This window comes from Camelina sativa, chromosome 13, assembly GCF_000633955.1.
Source record: "Camelina sativa cultivar DH55 chromosome 13, Cs, whole genome shotgun sequence".
In the NCBI taxonomy this organism is placed as follows: domain Eukaryota; kingdom Viridiplantae; phylum Streptophyta; class Magnoliopsida; order Brassicales; family Brassicaceae; genus Camelina; species Camelina sativa.
The window spans coordinates 5,933,031-5,948,125 of record NC_025697.1 but is presented as its reverse complement, the minus strand read 5'-3'; the positions used below and the strand labels follow the sequence as shown (position 1 = coordinate 5,948,125).

Here is a 15,095-nt window from a genome sequence, read left to right as displayed (position 1 = left end):
TTCTTCTCCTTCTCCTTGTTCTCCCAGCAGGTGTCATGGCCTTATCCAAACGGAGGTTGAAGCAAATGATTATTCCAGCTCTATACAAGGTCAGTCTCTCCCACAGGCTTCATTTCCTAGTGAGCCCCATGCGACAATTCTCGGTGATGCAAATCCTGTAGGCAAGCACTCTGTATCAGACCTAGAGAATGCTTCGTCAGATCAGAGGATTCCTTGTATTACTTCAAGCCATGGAGAAGGTTCGCAGTTTTGTTCTGGTGGAGATGTGTGGGAACAAGTGGGAGGAATAAGGCAGTCCTACATTAGCCGCCAAGCTTACGCCCCCAGTGGTGGATTGTCAATCATACACCATCCTGAAGGTGATGAAGCAGCTAAAAACTGTTTCATAGACCTAGAATCGAATATGCCTGAAGAAGTTGATAGGAGGAAGATGTTGCAGCGTAAAGCAAACAACAGTTTTGGTTCTTTCCCTAGCAATGATCAAAATGAACTACTCCAGTCTTTGTTTAATGGCCAAGGTGTGGCATCTCGCACTACTGAGCAGCTCCACTCTCTTCTCAAAGTCCCTCATAATGAGGAGCATAAACAAATTATGGGAATTGGTTTTCATCAGGAAGGAAGCAACAACCTGATGGAGAGTAGTCAGTTTTCTGGTCAGTTTCATGATCAGATACCTGCACCACATGCACTTTCCCACGACCAGCAGAGACAAATTGACGTCTATGGCCAAGGAAGCATGTCAGACAACATTTACTCCAATGGACGTGGATTCATGATGCAGCGGCCGGACTGGAACCCCAATTGTGCTCAGATAGGAGTTACCCCACAGCCCCGTTTGAGCACTGGCCCTTTGTTAAATCAGAACTGGCATTTTAAGAGTATGTGGGCAAACACAAATGGTGTCGGATGTACAAGTCAAGGCAGTCAAATCGGGACCGAAAGAGATCCGAGCCTTCTTCGAGTTGTTAATAACGCGGAGCAGATAGTTCATAGAGGGAGTACTTCAGATCAAAGCTTATTCTCTGTTCTCTCTCAATGCAGTCAATTGCGCCATTCCAGATCTGCTTTCGAGCCAGAAAGTTCGAGTGATCAAGTGGTTGCACCTGGTAACTACGGAATGCTGATGGGGGGAGGTACAAATCAGGTAGGCAGCAATTTGGTTCAGCCTGCGAACCCGCTTGATTACTTGAGCGGTAGCAACCCGGTAACATCTTTGATGCCAGATGATGTAGCGTGGATGAACCAGAGCCGCCAGAACTCTGGTCTCCATGACCCACTAGGCAAGCTGTATCCAAGGTCATGGAATCCGTAAGTTATATATGCTTTTGAAGTTTTGCGTTGCAGAAGAAGCACCTGGAATATACAAAACCCAACTTGGGTTCTTAGTTTTCTTTTCTGTGCCTGTACATACAAAGATACAGAGGAACTTTGGTTTTGTACATATTTAGATTTTGAGATATGGATTAGGACGAAAATGAGGATACTCCAGCTACCTTTCGACTTTTACATTTTGTCTTCTCACCCTCTCTCTCTCAAGTATTGTTTAATTCCTTTTGGCATAAAAAATGTTACAATACCAATGTCGTCTTTTTTTTTCCGTGATTCCCGACACCTATCTGTTAAGGAAGCTGGTCTAAATGGAATCATCAGCTTACACGATTAATAATTTAACGTTTCAGACATTTTCTATTTTGGTTTCGTTTCTGTCGATTTTACAGGTGTTGTTGGTCGATGGGGTGACGGAAGAAGATATGTAATCACATGCACCAAATAATAATAATAATGGTGAATCTTTTGCATTTGTTACAGAAAAAAATACTTGTGGATAAAAATCTTGTAGAGAACTTTTTTCTGGCTCTTCCTTTATGATCTGCTAGTTAGTTCTTAAGCTAAGCTACTAAATCACTTAGAACATTCGTGGAGTCTTGTGGCAAACGGTTAGCTTAAGTGGACTGTGTTGAAGGAATCGAAATTGTTCTCTCATTTAGGGGTTTCTTTCTCTTCGCCCCCTTGATCACTGCTACTCTTGAAATACTTGCATAGAACTATGTAGACTATAAAGCTTATTGTACTTGTAAGAGCAAGGAGCCAGTAGTATTTGTCAAGACGGGCTTTCGACATGTCATCTGCGAACCAGTTTTGGCGTTCACCTGTTGAGCTCGAGTACGCCTCGACGATTGTGATTAGTGCGGCACTCACAAAGCTTCCAACGCCAAAGACACTTGTGTAGAGAGCAAATCCCATTGTTCTCATTCTAACCGGAACCTCGCTATAGAAGAACTCTTGCATCCCAACGACTGTGAAAATATCTGAGATTCCCAAGAGGATATACTGAGGAAGTAGACAGAAGATGCTCAGCGGAACGGTTTCTGGATCATAATCAGGTAAAGTCTTCATATTTTGGCTTATGTCTAGCCTTTTTCTTTCCACTAGTGCGGCAATAACAATGGCAATGATTGATAGGAACATTCCAACTCCCATTCTCTCCATAACAGAGATACCTTTACCGTTCTTCTTGATTCTTTTGGTGATAGGGATCAAGATCTTTTCGTACAACGGCATAAGAAGGATTATCGATAACGTGATCGTGCTTTGCAGGGTAGCGGGCGGGATTTTGAAGCTGGAACCAATGTTTCGCTTCATAGTCATACCTTGTTTGGTGAAAAAGGTTGCTGGTAGCTGGAAGATAACAGCAAACATGAGAAGCATCGTCCATATGGGCAAAAGGCGAAGCACTAACTTGACATTATCTAGTCCAGAGAAAACCGCTTTCGAGCTTTCATCAACCAATTTCTTAGTGGTTGTTGAAGCAGTCTCAATGTCTTCCACCTCAGTGTTATCACATTTACAGAGAGGCCTTTCTTGTAGCCTACGTAAGTAAAGAAACAGAGCAAAATTAGGTCATCGTAAGTCACTATAAAAATTAAAAAGGATCATTCGCATGAAAATGGTAGGTTTTTAGGACATACTCTAGCTCCATAGCATCCAAATCTTCCTCATCAGCAAGTGTATATTTGCTTCTCTTCTTCACTAATCTCTCTTTGATGAAGTTAAGAACCTTCGCAAAAGATGAAGTATTTGTTTTCGTCTTCAAACCGGCACCAGGACCATATACATAGATCCCGCTACCCGACAAGAACAACAAGATCAACAGGAACATGGCGATTCCTGGTAAAGCGAAACCAAGGACCCAACCAAAGGTATCTTGGATATAAGCCATGACTGTGACACCCATCAGGCTCCCGGTGCAGACGCCAAAGTACCACCATTGAAAAAACTGAGTCTTTAGGGTAGCTTTAGACTCCTCTTGATCACCGGAGGAAAGCTCGGAATCCTTCTCGAGGTCGCGGTCTAGCTGGTCCGCACCAAAGGCTTGAAGAGAAGGGTTTAAGACGCCTAAACCGAGTGAGATAAGACCTAGTGAAGAGTACAGAAAATATGTTGAGACTATCTTTGTAGCTGAACGTGACCCAGAAAATGCCGTCCATGTCAATCCCACTAGCGCCTTTACCAAAAAAAATAGACAAAGATTTAAATATATAACAAGAAAAAATCGAATTTTCTACTTAGCCAGCTTTTTGCCAATAAGATCCGATTACTTGTTAAGAGCAATATGAATTATTAACATTATAATCGAAAGTCCATATCAACCCAATTATAAAAGGGCGACCCTCTATGTTTTCTTTAACTATTTAAGATAGTCTAAAAGTCTATAAACCGTTTTTTTTCAAACACTATTAAGTGCATATATATAACCACCCTACGTTTTAATTTAGACCGTCTAAATCATTATGTTCCAATATATACTGGAATCCAAGAGATTTCATACCACAAAGTAGACAGAAGAAGAAGCGAGGATTGTGAAGAATCTATCCCAATAAGCATCAGCCAAAGGAGCAGCGAAGAGAGGCAACATAGAAGTGAAACCAGCCCAAGTATTGACTGTTTTGGCTGCTCTTGAATTACTCATCTTCACTACATCTGTTAGATATGTCACTAAGTTTGATGCAACTCCTTTGAATGCATATCTCTCCATCCCCACAATCACTATAAACACACACACACACAAAAAAAAGCCTATAATTTAAGTAAATATGAATCTTAATTTGTAAGAAACAAAACAAAGGAGAGAAAATTCGTTTACCTATAAGAAGGGCACATGACTTGCCAAGTCCTCTTCTCTTCCGTTCTAAGTCCATTAGAGTCTGTGTTTATTGTCTGTGTGTGAAGGAAAAGAGAGCGAGAGCGAGATTATACGTATGAGGAGAATTGTATGACAATAACTGAGATTATGGTGATTTGTTTTCTTATTCATAAAAGTATAAAATCATACTCTTAGAATTTCCGTTAATAGCATGGATTAATTTCCATTTTTGGAATTTCTATATCTTTACACACCTACATAAATGTCTATTACCAATTCAATGGAAGATAATTATATTACCAAATCTATCAATTTTCTGTTACGTTATATTTCTCAACTACTTATATTTGTTAACAAATCCATCTATTCATTTAAAACGATATGGAAAAATATGTGAAACTGGAAAGTTTTGTTTATATGAAAAGGAAACTTTTCTGAAGTAGATTAGGAAACTCAATAGTCAATATGCGCTTTAATTTCCAACCATTCTTATACTAAATCCGGATTATCAATAATTGGAAAATAGTCATATAACACTCTCTAAAAGGCTCTAAGCATATATATGTTCCAGACTTTGCACAAAATTCCCTCTTATGTTTAACGAAACTGCCAAGCATATTTATTGGAAAGTAGTCACTACTAAAAAAAAAAATCTCATAAATTAATTAGAAAACTGCAGTTTCTACTAGAAACCCAAAATTTAACTGTATAGGATCCTCGTTTATTTCTAACGCCAGTAATGTAGAAGAGATAGATTACAGATATGAAGAAAGAAGTTTCAGTGTCTAATAAGATCCCTTTGTGAGAACCAGCTGGCTGCAACGCGCTCTGTGAACTGTGTGTGGGGCAACATGTGGAGGGAATCTCTGTGAATCCTCGTGATTTATTGGTTGCCTCCACTAGTAAGTACCATTGACGTTGAGTGGTCCACGCGCTTGTTACTCTCGGCTCTGAACACACAACAGACAAGACAAGGAGTCAAAACAAATATCTTATTTACAATTAAATGCAACGTTTTTAATGTGTTTTAATACCAAATCCAACGTTTTTGACGTCAAGCAGTGCAAACTATAGAGGGAGAAGCTGATGGTGAGCCATGCCAGAACAGAGAATATGTTAAATTATTGTACCAAACCATGAGCTAGACGTAGTCACGTAGGCTATTGTAATTAACAATGGTCTCTCGAATACAAAATGAAGATCAATCATCCGTGATTTACTGATGAGTAGAAGGCCACCTACAGTTCCACTCTCTCCCGTACTTTGGAAGGGCAAAGCGCAGCACAAAAAGAACGAACAAAAACAGAGTTTTCTTTTTCGTGGATGTGGTGAAAAGCTGAAAAAGTTTATCCCAATCCGTTCTGACATGTCGTCTAATTATGCACCACGTATACTGTATTTAAATTGTTATACCAGAGTTCAACTAAAATTCATTAAAACAATTAGAAAAAAAAAACAGTATATTCGATGAGTTTCAGGTTCAAAACCCTCAGGCATTAATTGGAAAAGAAACAGTCATGCAAACTGCAAAGGACTGTGACGTTTAGGTGTTTCGAGGCAGTCACTAATTCAAGCATTCGGAAACGTCATAATAATCTCTGAATGAACGTGCTGCTTTAAGTTCTTCTGGTTCTGGTGAGGCCTTTTTACTGAGTGTCCCTCTTAACTCAACTAGACAGATGAAAAATTACTGAAACAAAAATACCATAATTCATTCACGTGAAGCCGGTAAAGGTACACATATAATAGATATCGAAAGACATGTACATTTTTTAATGTTGAAGTATACATATGTAAAACAAATCTTAAAGAACGTACTGCTTTAAAAAGTCTGGGATGCCTCATTCACTTACTGAAAATAATTAATTCAAATAAACAATAGAATATACTCACGTGAAGGATGAGGACAGAGGAAAAATAAATTTCTCACGTGAAGGAATGACCTTTGCTAAATATGATAACAATTCCAAGTCCAAAAGATAGATCACTAGCCAATATTGTTTAGTCCTATTTTATGTCTCTCCACTTTAAAGCTGTCTCCTTTTCCCTATCATTCAAACGGTAACCAGTATCTTTGTTTTGAAACCTGGTGGGATCAACTCTCTTCATGCAGAGTCACTACCACTTTGACAACGATGGAATTGATTTGTCTGTCTTATCCCATGTGACATTAATTCATCCTACGATTCTCAGACTATATATCCTATATATATAATTTATTTAAATAATAAATTGTATTTTTCTATGAGCTAGAGAAGTGATTAGTAAAAAAACAAAATTGGGGGGTGTACGAGCCCATAAAGAGAGATCATGATGACACTAGGGTAACCACCATTTTGTCATTTAGGTCCATTATATATATATGTGCACACATTACTACATAAATTTTCACAACATTAGCCACTCTTAATCATCTTTCTACTCTAAAGACGAGACGAGAGAGATCCACTGATTGATTTTTCCTTTTACGACATTAAAATATTCCGTTACGGTATTCAAATATTCCACTATCTTCTTTCTTTCCTTCAGTCCCGGATTGCGTCGACGACGGAGTTTGTTTAGTTGTTAAAACTTTTTTATTCTGGGAGTTTTTAGGTTCTTTGTAAAGTTGCTACAAGAAAATGGGTGAAGAGTACAATGCAGCGCTTTTAGAGAAGCAGATTTATCACGCCGGATGCTCGGGATGTAAGGTGGAGCAGATGAAGCAGCTCCGGCGAGGTTATCCGTACCTCGAGCTTGCTTTCGTGTGGATCATTGTCTTATCCACTTGTAAGTACATTTTCTTCGCCCTCCTTCTCACAACAGTATTTATTATGTTAATTAAGGCTAGTTTTGTTTATTTAACTATGCGGTATTTTCAACTATTGTACGTTGAAGCGATTTCATGAAAATGATTGGCTCATTGGTTTTTGTTGCTAATAGCAAATTGACTAATTGTGAGGAAGCTTTCTTGTGTCGCCAGTAATTACTCTTTATGCAATTTCTCATGCCTTCTCATTACAATTCATGTGTTTGCAGCTCTGCCTATTTCATCGCTCTACCCATTCCTCTACTCCATGGTGGGTAATTTTTGTTTCAGGACTTAAACTACGAGCTACCATGTTATGAATCCTAGTCATTTATATGATTTTTTAATTTTTTTTTTGTTCAAAATTGAGAGACATGTAAGACAGTTAGGGTTTTAAAACAGATGAATATGTAAATCACATCTCATACAATACCGGTCTTTTATCACACGCTTTCAAGTGCACGTCTAATATATGTTTTCTTTGTTTTCATAGATAGAGGATTTTGGTGTCGCAGAAAGCGAGAAAGATATCGGATTTTATGCTGGGTTTGTGGGTGAGAAGACATTGACTCAGTCACCTACATTGAATCCATATATATATATATATATCTACCGTTTGTTCTAACTATTCTCTCTTGTTATTTCCAAGGGTGCTCTTTCATGTTTGGCAGAGCACTCACGTCACTTTCCTGGGGGATGGTTTCTGATCGATATGGAAGAAAGCCCATCATACTCGTGGGAACTATCTCGATGTTAGTATCCCTTGATTACTACTGTAACCATGTTAATTTGTTAGATGACTGATTTAAGCATGTGGGTTATTGCAGTGCCATTCTTAACGCTCTTTTTGGCTTGAGTGTGAACTTTTGGATGGCAATTGGCACGAGGTTTCTGCTTGGGAGTTTCAACTGCCTGCTTGGTACAATGAAGGTAACCTCCTTGTTCTCGCTATTTATTTATCTTGCTTTATTTTGTTCCTCACACCAGACTGGCAGTCGCAGTTTCTCATATATGATTATTTTTCAGGCGTATGCATCAGAAATATTTCGTGAGGAATACCAAGCTACAGCAATGTCAGCTGTAAGCTTCTCCATGACGTGTTTTTTTTTTTTTGTGTGTATGTTTAATTTGTTTCTTGGTGATCATGACGTTTGAAACTTCTACTCGTTTCAGGTTAGTACTGCTTGGGGCATTGGACTGATCGTTGGCCCGGCTCTAGGCGGTTTCTTAGCTCAGGTTAGTTGATCACATATCCAAGTTTTATATATTTTCTTAGTTTTCCAAACCCTGCAATTCCTTATATGTTCTAAATGTTTGACTCCATCCTTACTTTAGTTTTTAAGTTTCTTCCGGTCTAATTAATTACGCTTTTCAATCTTCTCCAATACTAGCCGGCAGACAAATATCCAAACGTCTTCTCCAAAGATTCCATTTTTGGCAGGTGTTTAATATTCTTACTCCTCTGTTTAAGAGTTTAGTGGAAATAGAGATACAATAATGGGATCTCATGAAATAAATATGCGAATTGGAATGCAGATTCCGTTATGCCTTGCCGTGCTTTACCATATCGGCTTTTGCATTGGTTGTGACAGTACTATGCTGCTTCATTCCGGTATGCCTTTACCTTTGACTACTTCATTATCGACTCTCCTTTCTTAATCTATAATTTCTCACAGAGTTCACCCACAAGTCTCCTACGTCTTCTCCGTGTAGGAAACGCTGCACAATCATAAGTTGGACAGCAAAGCATATGATGACTCATTGGAAACACTTGAAGAATCCTCTGCTTCTACCACGAATGCAGGGAGAAACGAAAGGAAGGCTTCTCAAGTGTCTCTCTTGAAGAATTGGCCCCTCATGTCTTCTATCATTGTGTATTGTATTCTGTGTCTTCATGATACTGCATACTCCGAGGTAAGTAGTTGAAACTCTCAAAAAATCTTGAGCTCCTTGTCTAAACACTTAAAAAAACCTTCATCACTTTGGAATCTGGCTATGCAGATATTTGCACTCTGGGCTAACAGTCCAAGGAAATATGGAGGTCTGAACTATTCAACCAATGATGTTGGTACAGTTCTTGCTATCTCAGGTATGCGGAACATCCTGGCTCCTCATGCAGTCATGTGTTGTGTTTTAGTGATGAGAACTTTTGAAAATGATAGATTAGAAAGACTGCTGTGATCTGAATCTGTATGAGAGTTAAGTAAGCAAAATTATTAGTTTTAAAATTGAGACTGTTATAAATACTCATCAACACTTCTTTTTTAGGTGTCGGCCTATTCTCCTTTCAGGTTTTTGTTTATCCTTTCGCCGAGAGACTGCTAGGACCTGTACTGGTCACCCGTTTTGCTGGGGTAAGTTGATATTTCCTTTGATGCGTCTGTAGCTCCCTTGAATGAAACAGAGAACGTTCTTCTGACAATATCTTTCATTTCAGGCCCTGATGATACCAATGCAGATTAGCTATCCATTTATAGCTAATCTATCAGGTCTCAGTCAAAGCATAATGTTGAATTGTGCATCAATCCTACTCAATGTGCTTAGTGTAAGTTCAAAAGAAAAAGCTGATCCTTTTCTTTATATATAAAGAAAACAATGTCGCGTTATCAATGTATTTCTCAGCTGCTTACGTTATAGTGTTTTTGTGAATATAGGTGTCTGCGATAACCGGTTTGTTGATTCTGCAAAATAAAGCTGTGGTAAACGAACATTCGTTAATCTTTTGTAAACCGGTCCAATATTGAAACTTTAACTTCCTTTTTTTTTTTTTTTGTTATGAAACAACAAAAACAACAGGAGCAGAGCCAAAGAGGAGCGGCTAATGGAATCGCTATGACTGCAATGTCTCTCTTTAAAACCGTTGGACCAGCTGGCGCTGGCATCTTGTAAGTGACATTTTTTGAATGACCACGTAAGTACATTCAAAGAAGTAGTTATGACTTCTAAACACAAATCCCTATTGCTGGCAGATTTTCATGGAGCGAAAGGCGACTTGACGCTGCATTTCTACCAGGTATCTCATTACCTTTGACAATTCTTAAAGAGCATGTTCATAATACTTAAGCTTAACCCAAATTATTGAAAACGTATGCAGGGTCGCATATGGTGTTCTTCGTGCTGAATGTGATAGTCATGGTCGGCGTAGCTCTCACGTTCAAACCATTTCTAACCACGGCTCGAAGATGAAATTCGTTTGAACAGTGAATGTATGAACGTAACTCGCTGTCTATATTAATTTCAGATTAGAAAGAAACAGTAATCAAATTTTACTGACCTTAGGCTTAGGATTTAATTTAGCTTCTGTTTATTGGTTAGAACTTAGAAATAGCTTTAGGGCTGTCGATGTATTAAATCTTTGGAAGTGAATTTCATCCTGAAGTAATGTATTGATCGTTTACCTAAATGTATTGATCGTTTATCTAATGGGTCGAATTGTCATAACTCACTTCTAGATTATATTGACACATTTGCCTTATCCACACAATGGAGTTGAGTGTGGATGAAGGAACGAGTGATTTGGTCAAAGAGACGGTCGTTTGTGATCTGCTTTTTAATTCTCAACTTTATTAAAAATCTTGGATTGAATCTTCTTATCCAGAGGAAAAAAAAACACAGGAATAGACAATAATAATGGTTTCTCAACCACCAGCTACAAAATGTTAGGTCAAGAAGAACAAAACATGTTTAAAGCGGGTTCCAAATTCAAATAGCATAAGTAACGAAGAAAAGGCACATGCACATCAAATTAACGTTAACGCATACCTTTTTAGGTTAACTAACTAATCGGTTTATTTTAAAAGTATTGCAAGTAGTATCCAAAAAAAAAGTAGTATGCAAAAAGACAATGAGTAGAAGACAAACATAGTGTGCAGTTGTGCACATGCCTTTCAGCCTTTCTCATTCAAAGTTAACATTATTTTGCGAGAACACGATAATAAAGTTACCAAATTTGTTACATAGAAAAGGAAAAGGACATAGGCCTTCAGTTCTCGTGTTAGTGAATATTGGGCTTGAGGCCACCGTAGCTGCATTATTCGACTTTCTCCGTTTCTCGAGAGAAGAGAAGAGAGGAAAATTTATAAACAAGACCTTCAACTTTTTATGTTTTTCAAATTCTACGCTAACTCTTATTTGTTTTCCTTTTTAAAAAAAACTGAAAACGTAATCCGATAATAAGAAAGGCTTGTATAAATAAAGAACAGACCCTCCTATCATCACCCCCACGCTCTGGATTAAATCTCCCAGCACATGCAGATAAGCCCCTTGAATGTTTAGGACCTAAGCTTTAGGTTACGCTTCTTCTTCTCACTCTTACCATCTCCAGGGCCATTCTCAAGCAAGGCTTCAGATAGATGTGATTCATCACGGTGATGATGATCGTGTTCATGTTTATGTTCATGGTGATGGCTATGGTCGTGGCCATGGCTGTGACTGTGACCAGCGTGGCCGTGGTCGTGTCCCAACAGATTAGCCATAGCAATGTTGACCAGAAGACCAACTGCAGAGACAAGGAACATGAGAGAGCCCTGAACTTCACCACTGCCGTTGTTAAGTCTAGCAATTGATTCGTAGACTAAGATGCCAGCAAGAAGCCAAAATCATCTGGATGGATACAAGGGCACCACGGATCTCGATCCTGAAGAAGCCATAGAACTGGCATGGGTTTGCCTCCCAACCTGAAGCCCAGAGAGAGAACAAGGATATGGCAAAGGCTGCAACGGACAAAAGATGAGCCGCATCAGTGAGAATGGCAAGACTGTTGGCCTTGATCCCTCCAACCACTTCGACAATGATGAAGAGGCCACAGAGCACAACAACCACCAAAAGCTTCCTCATAGATGCTGCTCGTTCTGCAGCGTCTCTTGAAATCGTCTTGGCATCCGAGAACCCACAAGAAGCTTCTCCACATGACTTCTTGGCTGCCCGCACCAAGTTTGCCTCTGCTACTGAAATCACAATAAGTAAAGACTTTGAACTTTGTTTGGTTTTCAAAAATATTGGATTATTTACTTTTTTCTGCACCCGATATATTACTTTTTTCCTTGATTTACGAGTCACGAGTTCGTAATTTACTCTTTTTGCGATTTCCTTCTTTGATTATATATGAAGGGATCGGAGGAGAAGCGAGAGTTATTCCCAAGAACTTAAGATTTCTCTCTTCGGATAAAAGCTATCTCTCTACCGTTTCCTCTTCTTGCTGATATTAAGCCTCTCTCTCTCTCTCGCTCTGGTTGTGTATGCGTTTTCGATTTCACAGACAAGGTTTGTCTGATTCTACTAGTTGTTACGAAATATCTTGTGTTTTTTTTTATTGTCTCACAACGTATAACAGTACACTTTTTTTTTGGTTAGATGGAAGGCCAAAAGCAGCATGACCAGATTTCAATAGCAGAGGCAAGCTTGGTGCAATGTGACTCCGAAGTTAGCCATCATCACGATGTGGTGATTTCAGTAGCAGAGGCAAGCTCGGTGCGGGCAGCCAAGAAGTCATGTGGAGAAGCTTCTTGTGGGTTCTCGGATGCCAAGACGACTTCAAGAGACGCTGCAGAACGAGAAGCATCTATGAGGAAGCTTTTGGTGGCTGTTGTGCTCTGTGGCATCTTCATCATTGTCGAAGTGGTTGGAGGGATCAAGGCCAACAGTCTTGCCATCCTTACTGATGCCGCTCATCTTTTGTCCGATGTTGCAGCCTTTGCCATATCCTTGTTCTCTCTTTGGGCTTCAGGTTGGGAGGCAAACCCACGCCAGTCCTATGGCTTCTTCAGGATCGAGATCCTTGGTGCCCTTGTATCCATCCAGATGATTTGGCTTCTTGCTTGCGTCTTAGTCTACGAATCAATTGCTAGACTTCAGAACGGCAGTGGCGAAGTTCAGGGCTCTCTCATGTTCCTTGTCTCTGCAGTTGGTCTTCTGGTCAACATAGCTATGGCTATTCTGTTGGGACATGACCACGGCCACGCTGGTCATAGTCACAGTCACGGTCACGGCCACGACCATAGCCATCACCATGAGCATCAACACGATCATCACCATGATGATCCACATCTATCTGAAGCCTTGCTTGAGAATGGCACTAGAGGTGGTAAGAGTGAGAAGAAGCAGCTTAACCTAAACATTCAAGGGGCTTATCTGCATGTGCTGGGAGATTTAATCCAGAGCGTGGGGGTGATGATAGGAGGCGCAATCATATGGTACAAACCCGAGTGGAAGATCATTGATCTCATATGCACCCTTGTTTTTTCAGTGATTGTCTTGTGGACGACAATAGGCATATTGAGGAACATTATAGAGGTTTTAATGGAGTCAACGCCACGAGAGATAGACGCAACCGGTCTGGAGAAGGGAATGTGCGACATGGAAGAGGTGGTGGCCGTTCATGAGCTTCACATTTGGGCAATCACCCTTGGCAAAATTATTTTGGCATGTCATGTGAAGATCAGGCCAGAGGCCGATCCAGATATGGTTCTTGACAAGGTTATCGACTACATCAAGAGGCAATACAACATCAGTCACGTCACCATTCAGATTGAACGCTAATGATGCTTCTTTTTTTCTTGTTGAATAAGACTCCACGACTGTTTTCTCGTTTTATATTCAAATTGTCGCTTAGAAAAAAACGTTTTCATAGACCAACGCCTAATTTTATACTACTTAAATTTTGAAATTGTTAATTTACACTACTAAATGTGAAGGTTATGATATGACCATATTGATTTGGCAAATTCTATATTATTTAATACAATCTACTACTATTATTAATGAAAAAGTCAAGGCCATTTTTGAAGGTGAGACTTTATTTGCCAATCCAACTCTAGAGGTTTCCCTGAATTGTTTGTATACTGACGCCAATTATGAAGGATCTTCACTTGTGCTCTACACACCATCTTGTAAGGACGGATATCTTGCAAGTAAGCAAATGATGCAGCCATTTATCTTGATTTGTGTTTGGATATGCAGTTGTAGGTTTTAGTTGTGGGTGTTATGTTTCGTTTGTCAAGATAGTATTTATATAGATTTCAACATGCTTGATGAGCAAGACTTTACAATCTACTCATTTAAAGAAAGATTTTAGTATTCTTCGTTTTAGTAAAACAGAGATTTTGTCGAACAATATATAGTTTCCAAAGAAGATAAATATATGAATTAAATGTTTGTCCTGGTGGTAACGTTTTTCACATTTTGCAAATATGAATTTAATAGGTTAAAAATTATGCATTCGAATTTAGGAATTAAACGAGAGGTAGAGGTATATATGAGATATTTTAGGAATTTTATGGATTGTGTATTATTTTTCTTGGAAAATTGGTTGTATCATTGAGAGTTTGAGAGATTATAGTAAACTTATAGATATGTTGTAGAGATTTAATGGCAATAAAATATTATGGTTTTGGTCGATTTCTTTGTTTTTACTTATTGATGTATATATAGATGTGAGACTGTGAGAGGAGGAGACGCAACAAAAGAACCTCCCCTCCGAGAAAAGTGGTGAAACCTACAAAATGAAACATCTAGATTTTTGCAGAAAAAAAAACAATGAAGCTTCTTCTTGTTTTGTTTGAATTTATTTTCACTTTTCTGTATCCTTAAAAAAAAAGTACCATTTCAAAGGTATCTACAAGTTTCTTTTCAGATATAAACACAAGATTAAGAGATGGGGGAGAAGAAAAAAGAGGTGATCAGATTAGAGAGAGAAGCTGTGATCCCAATTCTAAAGCACAAGCTCATTACTGCCTTGTCCCTTCACTTTGGTCTCTTTTTTTCTACATTTCATTGTTTCGCTGTTTTTCTGCATGTTCCTCTGTTTCTCCTCTTTATAAAATTATAAATATTTCATTGTAACTCCTGTTTCTACATTCCTCTGTTTCTCTTTCTTTATAAAATTCTACATTTTGATCATTCTCCAGAAGATAAATGTGAGAGAGAGGAGTTCCTAAGATTCTGCCAGAGAGTGGAATGTACCATTAGAGCTTGGTACCACCTTCATTTTGAGGATCTTATGGTATGCTTATCTCACCAATCTATGATCATCTTCAATTCTTTCTTTGAAATTATATATTAGTAAAGCAGATTGTATTTGTAGCAACTGTATTCACTTTTCGAGCCAATCCGTGGCGCACATAGGCTTCATCAACAGAATTTATCTCCTCGTGAAATCGATACTCT

At 38.8% G+C, this 15,095-nt stretch overlaps 4 protein-coding genes, 1 long non-coding RNA gene and 1 pseudogene across 5 annotated transcripts in view; 4 read left to right on the top strand and 2 right to left on the bottom strand.

Annotated features, from left to right (window-relative positions):
* Window positions 1–1,594, top strand: part of LOC104737981 — a 5,737-nt gene extending 4,143 nt beyond the window's left edge. The window contains exon 10 of the mRNA XM_010458222.2: window positions 2–1,594. Coding sequence (XP_010456524.1) covers window positions 2–1,312 — 1,311 coding nt within the window. The 3' untranslated portion in view covers window positions 1,313–1,594. The remainder of the gene's footprint in view (window position 1) is intronic.
* LOC104735411 (protein NRT1/ PTR FAMILY 5.9-like) lies at window positions 1,755–4,496 on the bottom strand. The gene is made up of 4 exons (XM_010455199.1): window positions 4,145–4,496; window positions 3,830–4,047; window positions 2,970–3,505; window positions 1,755–2,869 (listed from the first exon to the last, which is right to left on the bottom strand). The coding sequence occupies exons 1-4, from the start codon at window positions 4,197–4,199 to the stop codon at window positions 1,981–1,983; spliced, it is 1,698 nt and encodes a 565-aa protein (XP_010453501.1). The 5' UTR covers window positions 4,200–4,496; the 3' UTR covers window positions 1,755–1,980.
* On the top strand, window positions 6,545–10,315 carry LOC104735410 (protein ZINC INDUCED FACILITATOR 1-like). Its single transcript, XM_010455198.1, has 18 exons — window positions 6,545–6,635; window positions 6,740–6,913; window positions 7,163–7,203; window positions 7,426–7,486; window positions 7,582–7,684; window positions 7,760–7,862; window positions 7,959–8,012; window positions 8,106–8,168; window positions 8,324–8,373; window positions 8,469–8,544; window positions 8,646–8,846; window positions 8,934–9,021; window positions 9,201–9,286; window positions 9,370–9,477; window positions 9,587–9,631; window positions 9,729–9,817; window positions 9,902–9,945; window positions 10,027–10,315. Exons 2-18 carry the CDS (start codon window positions 6,766–6,768, stop codon window positions 10,116–10,118), a joined length of 1,452 nt encoding a protein of 483 aa, XP_010453500.1. The 5' UTR covers window positions 6,545–6,635; window positions 6,740–6,765; the 3' UTR covers window positions 10,119–10,315.
* Window positions 11,076–11,891, bottom strand: LOC104737979 (annotated as a pseudogene).
* LOC104735409 (metal tolerance protein A2-like) lies at window positions 11,912–13,559 on the top strand. Its single transcript, XM_010455196.2, has 2 exons — window positions 11,912–12,194; window positions 12,285–13,559. Exon 2 carries the CDS (start codon window positions 12,285–12,287, stop codon window positions 13,467–13,469), a length of 1,185 nt encoding a protein of 394 aa, XP_010453498.1. The 5' UTR covers window positions 11,912–12,194; the 3' UTR covers window positions 13,470–13,559.
* Window positions 14,542–15,071, top strand: LOC109125082. The gene is made up of 3 exons (XR_002034948.1): window positions 14,542–14,680; window positions 14,837–14,931; window positions 15,013–15,071. It is a non-coding gene; the product is annotated as an uncharacterized LOC109125082 (long non-coding RNA).

What these genes read in the sequence shown, in the direction of transcription:
- LOC104735410 (XM_010455198.1), top strand. Translation starts at nt 6,766, where the DNA reads ATGGGTGAAGAGTACAATGCAGCGCTTTTAGAGAAGCAGATTTATCAC. An exon ending in CTCGTGGGAACTATCTCGAT is followed by an intron (nt 7,685 to 7,759) that starts GTTAGTATCCCT and finishes GGGTTATTGCAG; the next exon opens with TGCCATTCTTAACGCTCTTT. An exon ending in AAGCTACAGCAATGTCAGCT is followed by an intron (nt 8,013 to 8,105) that starts GTAAGCTTCTCC and finishes TACTCGTTTCAG; the next exon opens with GTTAGTACTGCTTGGGGCAT.
- LOC104735411 (XM_010455199.1), bottom strand. Translation starts at nt 4,199, where the DNA reads ATGGACTTAGAACGGAAGAGAAGAGGACTTGGCAAGTCATGTGCCCTT. An exon ending in GTCATGTGCCCTTCTTATAG is followed by an intron (nt 4,048 to 4,144) that starts GTAAACGAATTT and finishes GTGTGTTTATAG; the next exon opens with TGATTGTGGGGATGGAGAGA. An exon ending in TTGGATGCTATGGAGCTAGA is followed by an intron (nt 2,870 to 2,969) that starts GTATGTCCTAAA and finishes TTACTTACGTAG; the next exon opens with GCTACAAGAAAGGCCTCTCT.
- LOC104735409 (XM_010455196.2), top strand. Translation starts at nt 12,285, where the DNA reads ATGGAAGGCCAAAAGCAGCATGACCAGATTTCAATAGCAGAGGCAAGC.